This window comes from Bos taurus, chromosome 25 (genome assembly GCF_002263795.3).
Source record: "Bos taurus isolate L1 Dominette 01449 registration number 42190680 breed Hereford chromosome 25, ARS-UCD2.0, whole genome shotgun sequence".
In the NCBI taxonomy this organism is placed as follows: domain Eukaryota; kingdom Metazoa; phylum Chordata; class Mammalia; order Artiodactyla; family Bovidae; genus Bos; species Bos taurus.
The window spans coordinates 10,801,527-10,824,959 of NC_037352.1; the positions used below are offsets into that span (position 1 = coordinate 10,801,527).

The 23,433-nt window shown below is 52.4% G+C and overlaps 1 protein-coding gene across 5 annotated transcripts in view; it reads left to right on the forward strand.

The window, feature by feature from the left end:
• The window catches only part of SNX29 (sorting nexin 29), a 597,448-nt gene that overhangs the window by 119,351 nt on the left and 454,664 nt on the right, over positions 1 to 23,433 (forward strand). For all 5 annotated transcript variants that reach the window (XM_024984883.2, XM_059881310.1, NM_001076862.1 and 2 more), the window contains 2 exon segments: positions 18,196 to 18,259; positions 20,676 to 20,804. In XM_024984883.2, the coding sequence (XP_024840651.1) occupies positions 18,196 to 18,259; positions 20,676 to 20,804 (193 nt within the window).

Consider the following 23,433-nt stretch of genomic DNA (forward strand, 5'->3'; position numbering starts at 1 on the left):
GAAAAGAGCATTTTCCCCAGGGTTTTAATAATTGGAACGTGTGCAGGGATGCCTGGAAAGAGATACTGAAGCATCGTCCACAGCACGCTCGTCCTCTTGGGATAGTTTGCCTGGGCGGATGGGGAGGGGGACATCCACCTCCACCCCCATCCTCCCCCCACCCCCGGATCCCCGCAGTGACCTTTTTCTGCACTTGGAGCAAAAGCAAATTCCTGTCATGGCCTTTAACACCCGCGTGGCCTTGATCTCTGTCCCGCCACACGACCCTTCGGGATGCCAGGCAGACCCTTCCTTCTGTTTGGAAGCTCTCCTCCCCACCCTCTGCCCAGCTGAGGCCCCTTACTTTATCACCTCCAATTTCACCTTTTTCTGCCTCAGCTTCACCTGGCCACGCCCCATCACGAGCTTCCCTTACCCTTCCCGGCATCCGTGGTGAGGATTTCACCCAGCTGGTAGGAGCGCTGAGAGGGATTCCTGCGCCCCAGCCGCTGGGGTTCTGCCTCCCCTCCTGCCTGTGGCATCAGGAGCAGCCTCGGCAGGTGAACTGGGGCCTGAGCCAGAAGGGCGTGTGCTGTGGGCTCAGGCTGAGCCTGGTTCTCTGTGTGGCCCCCCGCCATGTGACCTTGGGGGCTCCTCTTTCCTCTCTGAGGGACGCCCTGCAGGTGGGATTAGGGAGCCTGCCTGCTGCTCCTTCCAGCGTCTGGGCTCTTGCCCTGTGTTCCCATCAGGAGGCCCGCTGCTGGCTCTCTCTGGCCTCCACCTCCCACCCTCCCTCCCTCCGCTGGTTCTTGAGGGGGGTTTAGTGTCTCCCGGGGGGAGTCGATGCAGCCCAGGAGTTGGAACTCTCACCTCCAGGAGCACCCAGAGAACACCATCATCTTTCCTCACTCCGCCTGCAGGTACGAGTTCCGAGCCCGGCCGCAGTATCTGAAAGCTGGAGGCCTGCCCTCTGCGGCTTTTTAAATCTCCAGGGGCCAGGATTCAGCACAGAGGACGGGGGCTCATTCTCCCGGACGCCATTCTGTGAGGTGCGAATCCCCCGCTGAGTCCAGGGTGACCGTTTCTGCTGGAAGGAGGCTTTCAGTCTGTTCACCTGGGGCAGCGCTTTTCCTTCCAGACTTTGGCCCGGGCTGGGGAAGGGCGCTGAGAGGAAGTTGGCTGCACTAATAAAGCCAAGGTGGCCGTGTTGGCTTCCTTGGAGGGTTTGCTGTTGGTACTGAACAGAACTTGGGTCTGCTCGTCTGTGAGCAGTCAAGCCTTTCTCCTGGCACCGGGTTGTGGTGAAGGAAGATGCCGCGTTTAGTGCAGGGACGAGCAAGGAGACCAGGCAGGCAGTGCTCAGAAGCCCTGATGGTGACTTTCAGCGGTGGGTGAGGGGTGGGGGGCATGTGACCAGCTCGTGGCCGTTCTTCTGATTGGTTGGTGGTGGGGTCATCGGGAGTCGGCGTGACCCTTCTGGTTCCAGCCCGCCTGGGGTCTACAGGCTTGGTGGTCATCATTCAGTTAACTTCTTCCACCTGGTGGGGGTGTCAGTCTGCAAAACAGTTCACAGGATTTGGCTCAGAATATTATCTCTGGCCCTTGAGGAGGAACTAAAGGAACTTGATTTTTGTTTAATCGCTAAACTTACTATATTGTTTTGCTTGACTGTTTTCCTTTTTCCCTGCATTTTTTTTTCACTTCTCTGATTGTCAGAGAAGGCCTGGGAGGCTTAAGTTTTTCTGCACGCAAGAGGCAGAGGACACGGTGGGGAGGAGGGTGTCGCATCTGGGAAGGCTCCATAGGTCCCCGCTTGGTTACACTGTGAGGTGATTCTGCCCTGAGCGGGAGGGTGGGATAGGAGGCAGAGAGACCAGCTTTCCTGCCCCTCCTGGAGCCTGGTGCTTTCTCTTCATCCTTCACTAATCTGCACAACAGCCAATGGAGTTACGTTTGAGTTCCCCATTTTGCAGGTGAGGAAATGGGTTCAGAGAGGTGAATTCACTTGCCTGAGGTAACACAGCAGGTACCGGACAGAGCCGGGTGCCCAAGCTCACCTGACCACCAGGCTGGGCTGTTTCTTTGGCTGTGCTGCCTCCAGGGAAGTCTGTGAGGACTGACGTGTGTGAGAGGTTGTCACACCCTCTCAGGTAGTTTATCTCGTTGACTCTCCAGGGCCAACCCACGGTGTGGGTAGTATGACCCCACTGTGGCAGCTGGGGATGCTGAAGCTTGGGGACGACAGGTAACCCGGCTCAGAGTGGGGTCCGGGACTCCGTGTGGGGTGGTCCCAGGGAGGGCTTCAGGGACCAAGAGGGTCCACGTCGCTGCTCAGGTCCAGGTGGGCCCGAGAGGGCTGCTGTGTGGAGGCGGGAAGTCAGTGAGGAATGCCATCAGCTGCAAGTACTTGAAAACCCGGGGACAGTGGCTACAGCAGGCGTTCATTTTTCTCTGGAATGTGAAATGGGAGGGGAGGGGTTGCGGGCCTGATTCTGCAGCGCAGTGCTGCCAGGGATTCAGGTTCTTTCTTGCCCCAGCCTCTTCGGTTGCTGGTTTTCATCCTGGTTTTGGTTGCCTCGTGTTTGCAAGATGATTGCTCCTGTTCTGGCGACAATACCCATTGTCAAGCAGGAAGCAAGGGAGAAGGGGTAGCCCCTGCTGTTTCTTCCTTTTACCAGGAAAATAGAAACCTTTCTGCGAGCCCACCTGACCCTGCAAGCGGAGCTGAGCCACGTGGTCCCTCCGCATGCGGGCAAAGCGCCAGGCTGTGGGTGGAGGGAAAGTCCAAGGTGACAGGCTCATTCCTGCTCACACAGAACTCGCCACGTCGCAGGGGAGTTTGTGAAAGGAAAGGCTGAGGCCCTTGGGCACCCCAAGGAGAGGAATCGGCTTCATTTGATGGAGTCCAGAGGCCTCCTTCGGGAAAGGACAGCCGAGCTGGGTTTTCAAGGTGTCGTTGGAGTGAAGTGTTTAATCTTGACTGTGTTAAATCCTGCTGGGTCAGTCTCCAGTGATATTCCTCCTCCAGTAGGGTGGCTCTGAGCTTAGGAGTCTCCTTACCTGCACTGAGGGCTTCCCCAGATAGTTCAGCAGTAAAGAATTTGCCTACCAGTGCAGGAGATGCAGGTTCAGTTCCTGGAAATGGCAGCCCACTCCAGTATTCTTGCCTGGACAATGCCATGGACACAGGAGCCTGGCGGGCTCCAGGATCCAGTCCAGGATCACAAAGAACTGGACACGACTGAGTGAGTGAGCACGCTCACGTACGTGCACTGAGGGCAGTGTGACGGGGTGGGACTCTCATATCTTGTCCAAGGTTAGAGGTCACCTCTGCTCCTGAGCCACCAGGGTGCTTGGAGAGAGCGTGCGTGGCACCGGGCAGCAGCTGAGGATGCGGAACACCCAGGGGTCAGTGTGGTGGCCTCGGCATCGGGAGGGCCCAGCCACATGCATCGATTCTCAGCCACTCGTGTCCTGCTGTGTGTCTCGGGGTGGCCACTCCGCCTTTCTGGTCCTCACTGTAAGACTTGGGAGCACGGTTCCGCCTTCCTTCCCTCCCGCTCATGACTGAGGAGGCGGTTTGAGGGGCTCAGCCGGATGCCAGCTCACCTTGCACTGACCAAGCTCCCCGTGCCCCCTCCCCCTCTGTAACTTTGGAGGTGGACGAGCTGCCATCTTGTCCATTTCAGAGGGGGAGGCAGGTTCAGAGACAGTGAGCGACATGCCCACGGCTGCACGGGAGGTCCGTGGCAGAGCTGGGACTGGAAGCCGCTCCTTGGCCACAGGGAGCTGGTGTTCTGTGCAGCAGACCTCAAAGCGTCCAAGTGTGGAGCAGGGCAGCGTAGAGTCGGTGTGACTGCGTCTGGTGTGAGGGCCACCTGAGCCCTCTCGGTAGCTGTGTGCTTCTAATTAATTGCACCTTTACGTGCCTGGGTCTGTTTGACAGTTGCCCACACACATGATGCCACTGCCTGAGGGTAGACGGAAGCTCTGCCGCGGATGTCCCAATTATTTATGCACATTTCACATGCGGTTAGTCTTCCTCGCTGTCAGTTAACCCCACCACCACGCGGTGCGTGAGCCCGGGCTCAGCAGGGGCTGGTGTAACTGCGCCCTGGGTGGACCCAGGGGCCTCAAACAGGTCAGGGTCCCGTTTCTGCTGGTTGCTGTTGGCAGCCCAGCCACGCGCAGGCAGCCAGCGGGTAGAACAGACGGTGGGGGAAGCCTGGTGCTTCCCATCTGCTTGCAGGAGCCAGAAACATGCAGGAAGGCTCATCGACTCCCGCTGATGATCCCAGAGTCTCGGAGCCAGGAAGCTTCCGCAGGGTCAGCTCGTCTCACCTCCTCATCTTACAGACCGAACGTCTCAGATGCAAAGTGCGTGTGATGTGTCGAACGCCCCTGCCAGCTTGCGGCTGGACCGGCCGTGGACCTGGCATCCTTATCTGTTCCTTGTCGTCACACGGCACATCTCTGCTTACGCTGTTTTCTCGTCCTCTGTGTCTCCCAGCTTGCTGGCCGCATGTGTGGCCTGGTGGCCAGGGACCCGTCCTGCGGGTTCCCAGGTGCAGCAGGTGAGGAGTGATTCCTTTGCTTGAGGGTGGCAGAAACCAGCTCAAACGTCTTAAGTATGGGGATGTGGTTGCCCCCAGACCTGAAGCACCCAGGGTGCCTGTGGCATTGAGGCTGCCTGGACCCTCAGACTCAGGTGGTCTCCAGGGCTCCTCCTGAGGGCTGCTAATGGAGTGATGAGGAGGTGCATGTCTGCGACCTCTGGCCAGGCTGACTCCGCCCAAACCCTTTGAGGCTGGGTTCTTTAATGAAAATCTTGAGAATGTTGATTTTTTTGAGGGAGGGGGTTAAAATACAGGCTGGCTTTGGGCTCTGGCCTCCTCTTTCTATCCCACCGTGGGGCTGGGGGGAAGAGTATAGAGTGGTAGGTATGATTAGGTGGAGGTCATGATGTCAAATATCTTTTATTCTGATCTCTGTGTCTGTTTTTTTATGTATAAAAATAGATTTGACTCGAGCACCTGCTTTGTGGGGCTGTTTGGAGGGCTTAAGGAGACGATTTACGAACAGTTTCACCCAGGGTCTGGCACGTGGCCTGGGCCCCATAGCAGCTGTTAGCAAAGTCATTTCACATCTTGTTTTTTCCACCTATAAAGCAGGGGGCTGACACCACCAGTTCTGTGAAATAAGAAACTCGGTTCCTTTAGTACAGCCAAGGTCAGACCCATGCTTCAAGGTTGGTAGTGGATGAAAAATTGCTACACGCAGAGGGGCACTAGACCCCGAGGCCCTGTCTTCTCTCCATCGACTTTTCCCTTTTGGGTGTTCCCATCACCCTGAAACCGTGTCTCCTCTGGGGGATGTTAACACTCACGGTGCCATGGACAGGGCAGGGCTGGACTGGTTAACAGGGATTGTCTGAATGTTGGGGTACAGGTATCAGTTCCCTTTCCCCCAAGGGGGAACGTCAGCAAACTTCCCCAGAGAAACCTACTGTGCTTGTTCAGGACCAAGGACAGAGGCGTTCCTGCACCTCCCCCCACCCCAGCTGGCTCTGCAGCTAAATGGTGAGGAACAGGCTCTAGGCCTGGCAGACGCCCCAGCTTCCTAGCTGTGGGTCTCTGAGCAGATTGTTCAGCCCCTCCGAGCCTTGGTTTGTGCACCTGAAAAATAGGAACAGTGATGGCCTGTGCTTGTTGGGAGGAGAGATTGAGGTAACGTCTGTGAAGCTCTCTGGACGACGCCTGGCCCGCAGTAGGAGCTTTGGAGTGATAACTGCTGCCCTTTCTGCTGTGCTGAGTCGCCTTCAGCCTGGGGTCTCCCACAGCAACTTCTCTTTAGTTTCTGATTTTAGTTCTTTTGGCGAATACCTCTTTAAAGCTAAACGAGAGCTGTTTTCTTTTTCTTTAATTTTCAGAGAATGAATACAGACTTTTGACTCCTTGATATAAAAAAAGATGTTGAAAAGCATGAAATTATTCAATAAAGGAGATCCGCCTCTTCCCCTTTATTGCTTCTAACCTTCTGACAATTTCATGTTCTCAGATGCTCTCTTTTCTGGGCCTTTCTGATGGGGGCAGACGTGCCTGGATGCTTTTTGGTCCCCAAGTGAATCACTCTGAAGTCCTTGGGGAACTGCCTTTGGCGGGGGGGTTATGCACAGCCCCTGCCCATTCTGTCTCCTGGCGATCTCTGCCTCCATTAGCGCCCCCTCAGACTCTACACTTTTGACATTCTCTGACGTGGAACGGAAGGCTGACTTTTCAGAAACGACCGTGTGCTGTTGTGTGCTACTCATCTTGATGTTTTCAAAATGATGGATCAGGAACTCAAACTTCCAGGTTGGGGGTCTCAAAGTGGGGGTCCCAGAGCTGTCATCTGTTGGGCTAGCCTGGAAAAAAACTTTGTTAACAGCATTTAAAATCAAATTTATGTAAGAATATAAATATACATACAGATAAAGATAAGACACATAAAATCAGATTTGTGTAAGAACATGGATGCTGGTTTCTCTGAGCCAGGCTGTGTCCCTGTGAGGGACAGTGGGCTGGAGGCAGGGCTGCCACATGGCTGAGCATGTCTGCCCTCTACCCAAGGTCCCTGCTTCCCGCTGAGCCCCTTATAGCATCCACTGCTATTACTTTTTGTCCTGTCTGTATCTACTTTGGGGACAACTTGCTTTCCAAGTCACTATAAAGAAATACTGTGTGTGTGTGTGTGTGTGTATGTGTGTGTGTACGCCTGCACTTGTGTGTGAGACTGTGCACACACACCAGTGAGAAAACCCACCATTGCACATATGGAGAAGTTCACAAAAATTTATCAAGATATTGAAACCATCAAGTTATTGAACTTTATCAAGACATTGAAAGATACGTTTCTTATCTCTTGTGATTTCCTTGTAGTTCTCATTCTGTTTGCATGGGTTCCTCAAACCTTTTCTTCTCATTTCCAGATTATGTAGAAACAATTGCTTTAAAGTGGGGGTAGGGTAAGGGCTTGGAGGACAGAATTTCATCAGATTCCTGATTTTCCTGGGGAGGGCAAAGGAAGGTTGGGAGAGTTGCTGGAGGCTGTACTCTGGGATCTGGTTGAGTGTTGAGGGTGTGCGCTCCATCCTAGGGGGTGACTAGGCCCGGTGCTGCCAGCTCAGCTCGGGGACAGGCTTCCCAGGGGACCTGACTAGGCTGGGTCCTTGCCCCGCCACCTTCTGGTTTTGTGCTTTTCTGGGCCTCCGTTTCCTCATGCACGTAACGGGCGTAGTACATTTTGCTTCTCAGGGAGGTTGTGAGAGTTCATTGAGATTGTGTGTTTCAAGTGCTTTTCGCCTTGCTGGCTATACAGGAAACGACGCATAGCAGCCACTGGCCATCTGAACACTGGGAACATATCCTGAGGCATTTTAATTTTTTCATCATAACCAACTGCAAAACAGAAACTCTGGGTGGGCAGGGGGAAAGGGGAGGCAGGAAGGAGAAACAGAACAAAGAGCTCGAATGGGCCCAGGATCCATTTAAAAAGTTATGTTTTGGAGCTCAATATAGTTCATCCTTTCTTTTAGAGATAAAAGGAACGGGAGTGGGTAGTCAGAAAAAGATATAAAAAGCGGTTATAAGTTTGGAGAACGGCGGTGTAGGTTAAGTATATATCCACAGAAGAGCACTCACTGTTTATTTCTATGCATGTGCCCTCACGAGCCCTCTCTTTAAATATCACCACATACGCGCCCCAGGGGAGTGTTTGTAAAGGCTCTTTGAGGTCTTTGAAAAAAGATGCTATATAAAGCCAAAGAATTATTACCCAGATCTATGTATATGGGAGCGAGCGCATGCGTACGCTTGCACATGTGTGCACACGCCCAGATGTCTAGCTACAGCCATCCAGTTTTCTCCCTTTAATCTTGAAAAGGGAATTAAAGATCAGTTGATCTCAAGACAGTTTCCCTCCTGGAAGGTCTGTCGGCTGCAGGTGGGAAGGCTCTCTTCCCCTCCCTTGAAGCCACTCTTTCAAGCAGCCTCTGACGCCTGCCCTCGTTGTGTGAGTGGAGAGGTCCCTGTAGTGTCTTGGTTTCCATTCGGGTGCTTGGCCTCTGGTGGCTGGCCCCTGCTCTGCTCGTCTGTTTCAAGTCGGGGGTTCGTGTGTCGACAGGCGGGGGAGTGGTTTTGCAGGCTCGCCCAGTTCCAGGTCATGGTCACGATATATAAGAATCCATCTCTTCCTTCCTGTGTGTATCCATTTATGAGGCACCTACTGGAAAAAAGTAAGTCTGAATCCCCTGCACTGGGGCAGGAAATTGCAGCCGTGAACTGGTAGTTAGTTCCACTAAGTGAAGCCTTGAACTTATTATTAAATGTGCTCGACATTTCTGCCCGGCCCATCTGTGCTGGGTTCCAGGAGGTGAGGGGCAGATTCTAGCAGAGGGCGTGAGTCAGTCACTCACTCGTTGATTAATGATCCACTTATTCATCCGGCCTTGGGTTCATTCTCCCAGTCTTGTGGGTGCCGGGCCCAGGGGTCCCTGCTCTCAGGGGCCCCACAGGCTTGGGGGCAGGGCTCTGCCAGCCACACCTGCGGAAGGGTGAGTCCATTCTGATGGGTGGAGCGTTCATGGAGGTGAGAATGGACAAGGTGCGGTGGGGCTTGGGGAGAGTAGGGGCCGCGAGCTCTCCTTGGCTTGTTGGGCTGGAACTCAGAACCTCTAAGGTGAGAACCGCAGCGGGGAGGTTATGGGGGCTCCCGGCGGCCTGGTTGCTGGGTTCCTGCCTGCCTCATTCCTGGGGCGGCTCAGTCTCTGCTGGGCTGATCCCAGAGAGCTGTCTTGGCAGTACTAGTGTGGCCAGAGATCAAGCCAGCCAGCGGTGAGTTCACCCACTCAATGGGGATTCTGTTCAGAGTCTGGGTTCCCCTGTGGCTTTGTCCCATTGTCAGGCCACAGGGCATGTGTGACATCTCTGATGCCAGCTACTTGGCCGAAACTCAGCCTTCTCTCTGCACTGAGTGGTCTTGCCCCTCCCTGAGGGGCTTTATTGGCTTTATCTCTTTGGGCTTCTGTCTGGGGCTTGCATCTCACGTGTCCCTGGCCAGGCTCCTGCACCTGGCCCAGCGCCCTGTCCTTGGCTAAGTTCTCAGCAGGCGGATCCTGGTGGAGTGATTTAGAACTGTTTGCGCTCGGGCCAGGTGCCTCTGCTCCCATCCTCCTGTATCCCTGATCAGAGCTGGCGGCCCATCCCAAACTTGTGGAAGTCTCTATCAGAGTTGGCCAGCCACCCTGGGTCTCAGCACTACCTTCAACCTATGGATGCCCAGAGCGCCAAGCCCGTGTGCAGCCCAGGCCCTCTGCTGGGTCACCTCTGGAGAACCGTTGTAGGTAGAAGATGATGTAGGGCAGGGGCCAAGCCAGGCCTGCCAGAGGGATGGAGGTGAAGCCGAGGGGACCGGTAAAGAGGCAAGAGGGATCTGCAGTGTCTAAGACAGCAGCGGGTCCCGGCTGTGTTGCATCTATGAACAGTCTGGGTTCCAGCCATTGGGCCCCACCATCGACGCCGTGTCTGGCGGGCCGCACACTAACCGCAGAGGGCCCGCGTAGGAGAAGGCTGTGGTGGGGAGCGGGGGCAGGAGCTCCTGGGGACCTTCTCGTCTTTTCTGTAAAGGCCTGATGGTCAGTGGTTTAGGCCGTGCGGCCCCGCAGACTGCATGCCTGCGGCTCAGTTCTGCCGCTGCGGCACGACCGCAGGACAGACGGGTTGAGGACGGACGGACGGCAGGGCTGTGACCCAGGAAGACTGGTGCCGCGCCCCGCCCTGTCCCACGAGGCCGGCCGTACCAGCGCCGGTTTTTTTCCAGCTGAGGGAATGGAGAGGGAGAAGGGTCCCAGGAGACCGGTGGGATCTGGGGCTTGATTAGAAAACCTGTGTTCCTCCTGCTCTGCCTCTTCGCTGCCTTGAAGAGCTTAGTTTCCACAGTGGACCAATTTTCTGTCAGATTGGCCTTCAAGGTACAAAAGTTAAAAAAACAAAGCTATCATTTCCTTAATCGACTTGTTCTTCGCTTGCACATTGAGATGGGCCGCTGTTGCTGCAAGATGGCGTAAATGTTTGTTTCCATATTTATACTGTTTTTATTGCTGCATTTCACATATTTAAATTACTCTTTTTGAACTTTATATTGATATATAGTAACAACAGAGATTTAAGCCTTGTTTCTTGCTCCTAAAATGCTTCCCTTCCCCGGCAACATTTATGAACCAATTCGTCCTTTTTGCTTTCCAAGTGGCTCAGTGGTTAGAGTTCGCCTGCCAATACAGGAGATGCAGGTTTGGTCTCTGGGTCAGGAAGATGCCCTGGAGAAGGAAATGGCAATCCACTCCAGTATTCTTGCCTGGACAATCCCATGGACAGAGGAGCCTGGTGGGCTACAGTCCATGATGTCGCAAAGAGACACGACTGAGCGACTAAACAGCCATCCTTTCTGCAGTGATTCCAAATGCTCATTAACCCAGACTGATTTCCCTTGGTTAACCTTCTCCCGTGTTTTTGACTGGATTTGCTCTTCAGTTCTTCGAAGCCAAGCATGAAACCGATTTCTCAATAGATCATTCTTTGCCCTTCATCCTTAGGAGGGAGAGCCCCTGACTCTGCTGGGCTCTGCAGAGGCTGCAGTGCAGAAAGACTGCGCTGCTGTCCCTCAAAACGTGCCGTGGCAGGTAATAAAGATGAAAGGAATAACCATGGTAGAGACCAAACAAATCATGGGATGTGGGTGCCTGGAGAGGAGAGAAAATTACAAGCTAGGCAGCACTTCTGCTGATGTGTGTGCCTGAGCTTGGAGAAAGAAGATTGTTTACATGATGTAGGGGAATCAGCCCCTTGGCGTTACCCATCCCAGAAAAGTCAGCAAAGTGAATGCATATAAAGCTGTGTGTATGTGTTCATTTGCTCAGTTGTGTCTGACTCTTTGTGACCCCTTAGACTGAAGCCCATCAGGCTCCTCTGTCCATGGAGTTTTCCAGGCAAGAATACTGGAGTGGGTTGCTGTTTCCTTCTCCAGAGGATCTTTCTGACCAGGGATTGAACCCGGGTCTCTTGTGTCTCCTGCATTGGCAGGTGGATTCTTTACCACTGCGCCACTTGGGATGCCCATGTCAAGTTGAAGCCTGTCAAAAGAGTGATTTTTTTGGGGGGGTGCGGGTAGGCTGGGAGAGGATACCAGCTCTCAGGCTGTTGCCTTTTTCACCATCACCAGGAGGGTTCTGTTTTGGCAACTTAGGGAAGACTAAGGACACAATCTTTTTTGAAATATTTACAGTATCAGAGTCCTGCTGGACCTGTGTTTGTGTCCTCTGAAATTTAGATGTTGGTGCCAACACAGGACCTGTGTCTGGGGGTACACAGCATGCAGGACCAGGCAGGGAAGGGTTATGATGGGAGGATGTTGTGGCTCAGCAGCGATGCTCATCCCCCTGCTCTGTGGCTTCTGTGTGGACCAGTTGTGGCCCCTGCAAAGTGCACCTGTGGCCAAGATGTCTCATTGCAGCTGGTCGTGGCTGTTCTTTGCCCAAAGGGCATTCGTGTTTTCTAGGTCCTCCTAGGAAACCCTTCCTCCTCCAGTTTTCTTCCCCCGCGGACTGCACACATGTTAGCCACATGATTCCTAGTGGCGTGTTTGGGATCGCCGCGTTGTCTTTGTTGTCAGTTGCTCAGTCTTGTCTGACTCTTTGCAATCCCATGGACTGTAGCCCGTCAGGCTCCTCTGTCCACGGGATTTGCCAGGCAGGAATACTGGAGTGGGTTGCCGTTTCCTGTGCCAGGGGATCTTCCCCATCCAGGGATAGAACCCGCATCTCCTACATTGGCAGGTGGATTCTTCACCACTGAGCCACCTGGATATGCCATGCCTAAAAGCCCAGCACCCCGACCTCACTTCTGCGGTCCCCTCTAAGTGACATCTCGCTCTCCAGGTCTGATTTCCCATGTTGCCCGTGCTGAGCTGGTTTGATGGCTCATAAAAGTCTATTATCTAGTCTGTTGCCCTAGGGCATAGACCACTTAAATTCCTTTTCAATTCCCAGGGTTGAGGTCTGCGGGAGCTCAGTAAACCCTGTAACTCCTCAGCATGTGCCCGGCTGAGTCCAGCTGTGCTTGGGCAGCCCCTGCTGCCTTGCCCCCGTCCCTGCCGTGGGAGGGACGGGCGCTCATTTATGGTGATCAGTAACGTTTATCAGAGGCTTTCTGTGTGCTGGGCGTCGAGTCGTTATAATGCTTGTGTGAGGTAGCGACCGAAAAGATCCCATTTATAGATAAAGGAGTCAATGCTCAGAGAGGGTAGGTAACTTGCCCAAGGTTCCCCAGCGACCGAGGCAGAATTTGAACCTGGGACCTGACTCTAGAGATCGTGCTCTGAAAGCCAGGACCCTGAACCACCTCCTTGCAATGGCTGTGGTGCGGAGTAATCCCAGGGAGCTTTAATTTAGTCTTACATCCTGCAGGGAATTCCTCTTTTGTATTTTGCGGAGCTAGAACCCCGCTCCAGGTTACCCAGCAGTTTGATGGCTGAGCTGGGGCTTGAACACAGATCTCCCCAGCCCCAGGGTCTGGCAGTAGCAACCTTCCATGGGTCCTGCTCCTGTGGTTGGAATGGAAGCTATTGGAACCACCGCCCCCTCCACCTGACCTTCTTGCCCCCGACAGGTCCCCGGTGAAGCCCTTTCTCTCTCTCCAGCTCTTGGACCTGCGCAGGACAGTATCCACAATCTTTGTCCTTAGGGTTTGGAAGGTGACTTGGGGCCCTGCAGGCAGCTTGGCTTGTCCCACGTGGGTCCCTGCTCTGTGTTCCTGAGCATCCTCATCAGGTGAGAAATGAAACGAGGCTTCAGCCCTTGTGTCATTAGATGAAGGCGTGCCCACCACATGACAGCTGGTACCTTTGTTCTCCATTTCAGTGGTGTTGTGCTCAGGTAGAAATCATCTCTCTGTGTCACTTACTTCCCATAAACCTTGACCAAGCGCCTGGTGGGCCTCGCATGTGGTAAAGAATGCACCTGCCAGGGCAGGAGATACGGGTTTAATCCCTGGGTCGGGAAGATCCCCTGGAGAAGGAAATGGCAGCCCACTCCAGTATTCTTGCCTGGACAATCCCATGGACAGAGGAGCCTGGTGAGCTATAGTCCAGGGGGTCGCAGAGAGTCAAGACATGACTGAGTGGCTGAGCGTGCACACACATGCTCAAGCGCCTGGCGTGTGAGAGCTCTGGGGACCCCAGATGCATGGCATGCTGTGTACCTTGAAGTTGTGAGGTGATTGCAAGAGACAGAGGCAGTTAGCTGTTGCACACTCTGCAGCTTGCTGCGGGGTAGGGGAATCATGGTGGGCTTCTTGGTTGAGGTGTCTTTTTCATCCTGGCCTGAATAGATGAGTTTCATCAGATCAGGATGAGGGGGTGGTGGTGAACACGAGGAAATTCATGAAACAACAATGCGTTGGAATGTTATTCAGCCTTAAAAAGGAAGGTATTCCTACCACAGGTGATGACATGGATGAACCTGGAGGACATTAAGTTAAGTAAGATAAGCTGGATCCAGAAGGAGAAACACCGCATAATTCCACTTATGTGAGGAATCCAGTGGTCGAACTCTGAGACATAGAGAGTGGAAGGGTGGTTGTCAGGGGCTGGGGCAGGAGGGAGTAGGGAGATGCTCTGGGTGTCAGGCTTCAGGCCAGCCAGACGGGTCAGCTTCAGAGCCCTGGTGTTTGATGACATTGTGCTCAGACATGGCCATTAACATCCGTGAGGAGGGAGATCTTGGGTGAAGCGTTCTCAGCACAATGGAAAACTCCGTTGGGCTTGCGTCTTATTTAGGGAGAGGCGCTCACATTTGTGGGGAGGAACAAAACAGTGCAGCCCCATCACTGAAGAGCGTCCTTAGGGAGGCTGGCTCAGAGGCTGCTGGCCCAGGCGGGTGGCTGGCCGCAGGTGAGGCCAGGTAAAGGGGTTGGTGACGCCAGGCGGGGGCGCGACACCCACATCTCAGCATAAGGATCGTGCCTGTGGGTGGCGAGCCGCTCCCTCTAGGAGAAGCCTGGCACGGGAGGGACCAAGGGCCCCGGAACCCGAGCCTTCTGCCCTGCTGGGTCCAGGGTGCCAGGCGCCCTGGCCGTGGGCATGTCTGCACCAGGCGCATGTGCCCTGCTGAGCTCTCATCCCACTTGTATCCAGGGCACGTGTAAATCAGGCGGGCACGTGGCACACTCAGCAGATGAGAAGGCTGGCGTGATCCCTTTGATCAAGAGATTTCAGCAGGGCTTGGTGGGGAGGGCGATGAGCGGGCGGAGCACAGAGGACGTTTAGAGCAGTGACACTGTGACGATCCCGTCGTGGTGGATTCATGTCGTCGTGCGGACATCCAGACCCAGGGAACATGCAACCCCACTGGCGAAGCTGATGTGACTGGTGACTGTGGTGTGTCAGTGTGGCTTCGTCATTTGTAACAAACGTCTGGCTCTGATGGTGGGTGTCGGTAATGAGGGAGGCTGTGCGTGAGCAGGGGCTGCTGGTAGATGGGGGGACCTCTGTACCTTCCTCCTGATTTTGCTGTGAACCTGAAACTGCTTTATAAAATAGTTGGTGTGAGATATCACGTCTAACCTCATGTTGCAACGATGAACAACAACATATCCAGGTCTTTGCTTCTATAAGAAGCGTGGGGCAGCTGAGCCCTCCAGAAGAAGTCCTTGTAAGAAGACGCAGATGTCACACAAGCCTTGGAGTGAAGGAGCAGCTTCCTGAGCCTAGGTCTCCAGCACCTGGCTGCAGCCTTGCCCCCTGCTCTGGGTTTCTTGAAGATAAGAGCCCAAGAGATATCACTCAGCTGGTCTTCAGTGACGTATTAAGTCTTGATTTCTCCCCGCCGCCCCCCCCCCCCCATGGCTATGGTGTCACGGAATTAGACTACCGGCTTGTTTTTAGTTTTACAGATTTACCAGTGTTTTAAGTTACCATAAAAGTGTGAAATCTAGCGTCATGTCAAGTTCTTCTAAATCGTTAGTGCTCTCTGCTGCCACCTGTGAGAGGCAGTGTCTTCACCCAGCGCCACCTTGCCTCGTTTCTCCTCTGAAGGTTACAGTGCTCCAGGGAGGTGGAAAGGCGGGTGCTGTTCCCCCAGAGAAAGGCTCAGAGAGGCTAGACCCTGGTACAAGGCTGAGAACCAGGGCCCTTGTTACCTGGTCATGTTCAGCATGCAGTCAGACAGACTGTCTCCTCGGGGGCGCGTGTGACTGTGTGTGTCTGTCCTCCATTGAGAAATGCTCTGTTAAGGACACTCCTCCCTTAGGTGAGTCGGGAGCCCGGCTCTCTCCTTGGGAAGGGGCCTTGTAGCCAGCAGGCAGGTGCTCAGCAGATGCTTGTGCTGTTGATGTTCAGTTGCTCAGTCTGTCTGACTCTGTGACCCCATGGACTGCAGCGCACCAGGCCTCCCAGCCCCTCACTATCTTCCAAAGTTTGCCCAAGTTCACGTCCACTGACTTGGTGATACTACCCAACCATCTCATCCTCTGCTGCCCTTTTCTCCTTTTGCCTTCTGTCTTCCCCAGCATCAGCGGCCCTGGTTGTGGACACAGCATACCACGTCCCATGGGACCGGGGTCTCCTCCCCTGCTGGTAGAACACCTTGGCTTCCATCCTGGCTCTGACATGGAAAGGTGCATGGTTGCACAGCTTATTTCATGACATCTCAGGTTCTTCTGCCTTAATATCCCTGTGATATTTTGATGAAATAGTAGTTCTTAATCACTGCAAGTGAGTGGTGATGATTACCACTGGTTCCTGGGTCACATGCAGAGATTGGAGTTGGACAAATTTGGACGCCAGCTGTGACTTTACATCTTCACTCTGAGCCTGATTAAAGGCCTGTAGAAGGGACTGGGAGACCACTTCCCGGAGAGTGATTCTGTGACACCAGCAAGACTGTGTACCCGGGGCGCTTGCCTGGTGGGCACTGGAGTTGTCATCAGATCCTCGAGTCTCCAAGCTCCCTGAGGGCTGGGCCACATGGCCCTTCCTGGCTCACCCTGCCTTCCTCGTGTGGCCCGGCTCGCGCCTGCCCCCGGGCCTTTGCATGTGCCTTGTGCCACATGCATCCAGCAGCTCACTGGCTCCCTCTCTGCCTTGGGGCCCCCAGAGAGGCCTTCCCAGCACAGCCCACAAAATGACACCCTCCCCACCACCTGTCCTTGCACCCCACCTGGCTTTCCTCCCAGCGTGTCTCGTTGTCCCATCTGTTCCATGTTGGTTGGCGTGTCTCCCCTCCTAGGGAGGGGGCCCTGCCTCCTGCAGGCAGAGACTTTGGTTTTCTCTATTCCTTCTTTACTCACAGCGCCAGGAGCAGCTCTTGGACCTTGTAGGTGCTCAGTAAGTTTGTGTCAACCCAGTGAATTTCAAATTTTCTTTGGCAACACCTTAGTTGACCCCAGGAGAGGGACACCTCAGACCCTCCTCCTCACCAGCACCTTAGATGGCCTGGTTTCTCACCATGTGACTCGCGGGTTTCACACCGTCACAGGTATGATGGGGAAGCCAGGCCTCGACCTCCTAGCTGTGTCCTTGTGATGCTGACGTGGCTGTTCTGGGTCAGAAAAGACAGGGAAGGGCCTATTTTTTGACCCAAAGGCTGAGCAGGAGCCCTCGTGATTCCTCATTCTTCCCTTCCTTCCTCTGAGACCTGGATGGTGGGCTTCTGCCCCCTCTGTGGCCGCCTGTGGACAGCGTGTGTCCTGGGACCCATTTCTCGCCTCAACGTCTTTGGGCCTCTTTCTGCCTAGGTATCCTGAGTATAATGGGACAGAGGGACCACCTATTTATCTTGTCCTCATCCTCCCCCATTTCTTCCTCCTTCCAATTCATTTGTACCCCAACAACGTGGGGTAGTGTTTCTTAGGTGTGTGTAAAGGAGTAAACGAGATAATGGGCTTTGAACAGAGCTTGACAAGTAGAAGAGCTTGAATTTTAGCTAAAAAGAGGTACCAACACACCATACTTCTTTCCAAAAGAGGACTTGAAGCAGCATATTAAAACAGTTTAAAAAATAGAGTGAAACGGGTCATATGTAAGTTGGCCCCAGGTAGAAAGGCAGTTTGGTGATCAGAGGGAGGGTTAGGGCATGTTGTGGTGGCTGCATGGCCGAGTGGCTGCGCTGGATGTGTGACTTTGGCTGTGAGCTTCTTGCAGCCAGTTCTAAGAGGATTGGTTAGGGGAAAAAAAATAAAACTGGCTTTCCGGGGGAAATTCACAAGTTCCTGGGCCTGAGATCTGAGTGTTGTAAACAGTCCACTGTGGGTGGACAGTGACAACAGGTAAGCTTGCTGTAGGTGGAAACCTTGGATGCTCATTGAATTTAAAGGCGAGATTCTCTATCACTGAATTGCTGTCCCACATTGAAGATGTCAGGAGAGCTGCTCCTGCAAGTAATTATCAACTGTGTGTTGGAGGGGCCCCTGTCCCTCTTCACAGTATATGGGAGTCAGCGCAAGAAGACCAGATCTCTCAGTAATCTGGAGTATGTCTGTGTCAGTATGGAGTCACTTGGGCTTCCCATGTGGCTCAGTGGTAAAGAATCTGCCTGCCGATGCAGGAGATGTGGGTTCGACCCCTGGGTCAGGAATATCCCCTGGATCAGAAAGATCCCCTGGAGGAAGAAATGGCAAACCATTCTAGTATACTTGCCTGGAGAATCCCATGGACAGAGTAGCCTGGTGAGCTGCAGTCCACGGGGTCACAAAGAGTCGGACATGACTGCACACGCAGGAGCATGAAGTCAGTTTCATGAAATCTGCTGTCTGACCGGTGGTTGATAACTGGCTCTAACTGGGAATAGATCAGTATTCAAAGCAGACGCCGTCCGCTTAGCAGGGACTTGGAAAAACACTCAGAAGTCATCACTCTGTAATTCCTTAGTGGCTGGTTAGCTGGTTATGTTCACCAAGGAAACGCCTCCACATTTATTCTCATCCTGCCCTGCCTTTGGATTCTGTGTGGTTAGTAAGAGTGATTGACTGAGCCCACTGGATCTCCTAGACTGTATAGGAATTATTTTTGAAAGGGAAAAGGGAACTCGTCTAGACAAGTGGCCCTAAATAGCACATAATCCAGACCGGTGAGGGGTGGTGTAGCAGGCAGGATCTGCCGGTTAATTTGCACTTGGCTTTCTTCCCTTAGGTGACCTGCGACAAGCCATCGTGGCCATGATGAACAGGAAAGACGAGCTGGAGGAAGAGAACAGGTATCCAGCGCTGGGGCTGGAGGGGTCGCTCCTTCATGGAAATCCTACCTCTGGGGCAGAGAGAAGATCACCGTGAAGGAAGTTTTGCTTCAGGGGAAGAATTGTGACCAGTGATTTCTGATTTTTTGTTCTGAGATGTACTACTTTATTTTTCAACTTTTTATTTTATGATGGAGTAGAACCAACTGACAGTGTTGTGATAGCTTCTGGTGAACAGCAAAGGGACTCAGCTGTATATATGCGTGTATCCATTCTGGGATGTACCACTTTAGTATATGTAATGTGGCTTGAGTGTTAACAGGGAATGAAATGATCATGCACTATCTTAGAACAAACTGAGAATTTGTAAAGCAGTCTTTTTAATTTTTTAATTCTTTTTTTTTTAAATAGCCTTTGAGATATAATTCACATGTCATATAATTCATAGATTATATAATTTAAATATCATATAAAACATAAAACTTTAGTATTCAGTGGTTTTCAGATATGTGCAACCATCTCACCACAGTCAATTTTAGAACATTTTCTTTGCCTCAAAATGAAGCTCCATCCTCACAGCTGTCACCCTGAGCCCCCTTTAAGCAGCGGGTAACCTTTCATTGAGGTTCTGTCCACCACGTTCCAAGCACTAGCGTACTTAACATTTTCTCGAATGGGGGATACCTATAGTAAGACGGTGTATGGAGTCTTTTGATTTTCCCCAAAGCCCTGTTGCAGACACTGAGAAGCCAAAGGGTTTTATTCATTTTGATTCCCTGTTGAAACCAGGGCTGGATACCAGACAGCTGTTAGCTGTGTTGCCTCTGTCTAGCTGCCCAAACGTGAACCACTTCAGTGCCGGGACCTCGTCTGGGCTACAAGCTGGTCAGTAGAGGGATCTGCCTGCGGTTATCTGCAGAGCCTCTGTGAGCACACGTCTGCCGGCCTGGGGGTCAGTGAGTAGGTGTGTGTGTGCGTGCACACGTGTGTGCACGCTCATGCCGCCCTCTTATGCTTGCCCTTGAGCAGGAATTGTGTCCCTGGGGATGTGCATTCTGATTCTCCTTTTTAAAACTTGCTTTGGGCCCTGTTTGACAAGCTTCTCCCTCACCCTTTATGGAAACATACAAGAGCGAACAAACGTGATTTGGAAAAACAAGTGTTTTTAAAAAGGAATCCTCAGACAGTGTGATTTTTCCAGTGAAAGTAAATCTCAGTGACAGGCTGTGGACTTTGTAGGGTGCTTTTTCCTTTTTGCAGCTGGGGCCGTTATCTTAGAAAAAGCCACAGGTTTTGTGTTACTTTGTAGAGAACAATAGTCACTGTTGGGTCATTTCTTCTCCTTCCCATCAAGAGAAAAAGAAATCACACCCAGTTTGTGTTGGGGGGGTAGTTTCCAGGCCCCAAGAGGGAATTTTTTCAAAACTTTCAAGCAGTGTTGAGACACGCCGTGTTTGTTTTTGGAGCGGGGCTTCAGGGAGCAGTGGAGGTGGGGTGGTTCAGACACTGCTGCTTGTGGTCTGGTGCCTCATGGCAAGTGTCCTCTAGATTTAGGATGCAGCTGCACCAAAGTTAGTAAATGTTTTCGGGAAATAGCCATTTGAGGTCCGTAGCTGGTCATTAGAACCCTGCTTGGCTCAATTCTAGGTGGTAACTTGTGGTTATTTCTGGAAGAGCTGCTGTCTTCTCTGCTATTCAAGACCAAAGGTGACAGGCGTTCAAGCGAGCGTGTTTGCAGGGTGAGCGTGCTCCAGATACAGTACAAAGCACACTCACGGCAATGTCAGGTTATCCATCTCCAGATACAGTACAAAGCACACTCACGGCAATGTCAGGTTATCCATCTCCAGATACAGTACAAAGCACACTCATGCAATGTCAGGTTATCCATCTCCGTAAGACAGCCTGTATGCTTGTTTAACCTGGAGGTGGCGACGGAGCAAGGGTGAAGGGCGTTTTGTGAGATTGTGGGCAAAGGAGAAATGAGACTCCCGTCGTCCATCAGATAACTGGAGCCTGTCTTCTGTGTTTGTGGCTCAGGTGGTCTTTTTTGGCCTGTCCTGCCAGCCCTTCCTTTGTTAAATCTCATACGTAGTGTAGCTGGGCCGAGACGTCCCGGTTGAGCACGCACACCTCAGTGTGGGATGTCTGGGAGGGGGCGTGCCTGGGATTGGCTCAACTCATTGTTTTCCCTTGGTTTAAACCACCAAACCCACAAGCTCTCAGAGTCAGGCCTCCGGTGGTTCCCCAGGGCTCATCCTAATTACGACGCAGAGACTCTTGAGCAGAACTGGGTAGCTCCTCAAAGCAGTTTGTACGAGATGGACGTGAACTGCGGTTTCTGCAGAGCCTTATGGAAGATGAATGAACTAGGACTTGACTCTGTGAACCCCGGGTTGGCAGCCTCTGAACAGGTGGGATCTCCTCCTCCTCCCAGGTCGCTGCGGAACCTGCTTGACGGAGAGATGGAGCACTCAGCCGCGCTCCGCCAGGAGGTCGACACCTTGAAGCGGAAGGTGGCCGAACAGGAGGAGCGGCATGTTACGAAGGTCCAGGCACTGGCGAGGTAGGGGGCGGAGGGGCTGGGGGAGGCGCTGACGAGGTAGGGGGTGGAGGGGCTGGGGGAGGCGCTGGCCAGCCCCCAAGCACACTTTTCATCAGTACTTACTAATTTAAAGTGACCAATGGAAACAACACTTACATAGCTGAAATTTTAACTTATTAAATATTGAGTAAGTATTAAATAGTATACATGCACATGGTTCAAAATACAAAAGTCATGAATGGTTAAACTCTGCAATTGCCAGCTCACCCCTGGAGGGTGGGCAGCGTCACCTCCTAGAGATGCCCCTGTGTACTCGAGCAGATGCGAACATTCCGATACATGAACTTTCTCTTCTTCCCATCTCCCTCCTCTCCTCTCTTTCTTCCTTGATACAAGTGGTCCCGTATCCTGCACCCTCCTCCCTCCGCAGCTTAGAGACCGTCCTGCGCTGGGTGCACAGACCTGCCTGCTGATACCCCACCGTCTACCCACAGCAGGGCTCATTTGGCCGAGGTGCCAGCAGCCAGGTGTCTGAGTCATTTCTAGCCCTTTGCTGCTTCTGATTATCTTTGCAGTTGTCATTGTGTCCTCGTATGAGTGTATTTGCCAGAAAAGTTCCTGGAAGTGGAATTGCGAGGTCAAAGCCCTGTGTTTTTCTTTCCTTTTATTATTATTTATTTGTTTAACTTATTTGGCTGCTCCGGTCTTAGTTGTGGCATAGGATCTTTGATCTTAGTTGTGGTGTGTGAACTCTTAGTAGCGGCCTGCGGGGTCTAGTTCCCTGCCCAGGGACTGAACCTGGGCCCCCGGCATTGGGAGTGTGGAGTCTTAGCCACTGGAGCACCAGGGAAGTCCCCACAGTGCTTTCTGAGTTGGATAAGGGTCGTCAACCTGCCTTTAACAAGGGCTGGGTCTCCCCCAGCACACCCCTGCCTCTGGCGGATCCAGCTTTGGGGGTCTTTGATAAAATCCCAGGTAAAAGCAGGGCTGGCGAAATAGTTTTCATTTCCCTGATTCAGAGTATGGTTGAACCTCTTTACAGTTGAGTTATCTTATTTTCTTTTCCATGACTTTGTTTAGATCTAATTAAAGAAAACTGTAAAGCAACGCACCCCCCCCCCCGCCCCCCGCCCATCCCCAAGGTCCAACTGCCATAATGAGATTTTACTGAATTTGTCACATGCAAACATATTTTCATGGGCTCTACTTGAAATCTCCAGCCCGTCGCTTCCTAGGCTGTGTCCTTCTACCATAGTAAAAGCTTCATAGTCACCATGTTTATGTGCCTGGATGTGGCATTTCATTGAGCCAATGCACCATATGAAATAACCATTTCAGATTGCTGGATATTTGAGTTGTTCCAGTTTTTTCCCCATTTTTTGTAAGATAAGCACTTTAACTGGTTGTTCTTTTGTTGTTGTTCAGTCACTCAGTCATGTGTGACTTTTTACGACCCCATGGACGATAGCACACCAGGCTTCCCTGTCCTTCACCATCTCCCAAAGTTTGCTGAACTCCACTGAGTCAATGATGCCATCCAGCCGTCTCATTCTCTGTCATCACCTTTTCCTCCTGCCTTCAATCTTCCCCAGCATCAGGGTCTTTTCCAGTGAGTCGGCTCTCTGCATCAGGTGGCCCACGTATTGGAGCTTCAGCTTCAGCCCTTCCGATGAATATTCAGGGTTGATTTCCTTCAAGATTGACTTGGCCTGATCCCCTTGCAGGCCAGGGGACTCTCAAGAGTCTTCTCCAATGCCACAGTTCGAAAGCATCAATTCTTTGGTGCTCAGCCTTGTTCATGGTCCAAGTTTCACATCTTTACATGACTGTTGGAAAAACCATGGCTTTGACTATATGGATTCTTGAAGGCTTTAAAATAGACCGGGAGATGCATCTATCTTGTGGAGGGGGTAGGGTGGGGGAGCCCAGGGTTAAGGAAGCTCGACCGCGGCAGCATTACCATCCCCGCGCCATCAGCTGTTGTGAGTGATACGAATGTAATTGTTATGTATATGTAACGGGAAGTTGGCAGCGTGATCCCACATTTATGTATTTTTTGGCTGTGCTGGGTCCTCATTGTGGCATGTAGGCTGAGTAGTGTGGCACACGGGCTTAGTTGCTCCACAGCTGGGTCCCCTGCCTTGGAAGGCAGTTTCTTAACCACTGGACCACTGGGAAATCCCCCTGTGTTTGATTTCAATTTGAACTTCTCTCCTGCATTCACGTTTGAAAGTGACACATCCCGAGCATCAGAAACAAGTCCCAGGTGCCTGATACGGCATCTTCTCACCTGGCCCCCGTCTTACCTGGCCATGCCAGGGTTCTGTGGTGCGATTGTGTTCTATGTTCTCAATAAAGACTGTGGTCTGTGGAGACCTGGGTTCTGAATCATTGAAGACAGACAGACTTCCATCCTTTATTATTTTTTATTGTGTCAGGAGCCAGCTCAGCCTCGAGTTGCTGCTCCATGGCTTGCAAATTGGGTGTTGGGTCTGAACCGCTTCACTTTCACAGGCGTGTGTTTGTTCATTTATGAAATGGACGGGATGGTCTTATCCCTTTGAGAGGGCCCACTGAGGAAAGTGTGTGAAAGTCCGTAAGGCAGCGGCGAGTGATTGGAGTGTGTTTTACAGTAAATGTGTTTTGAGTA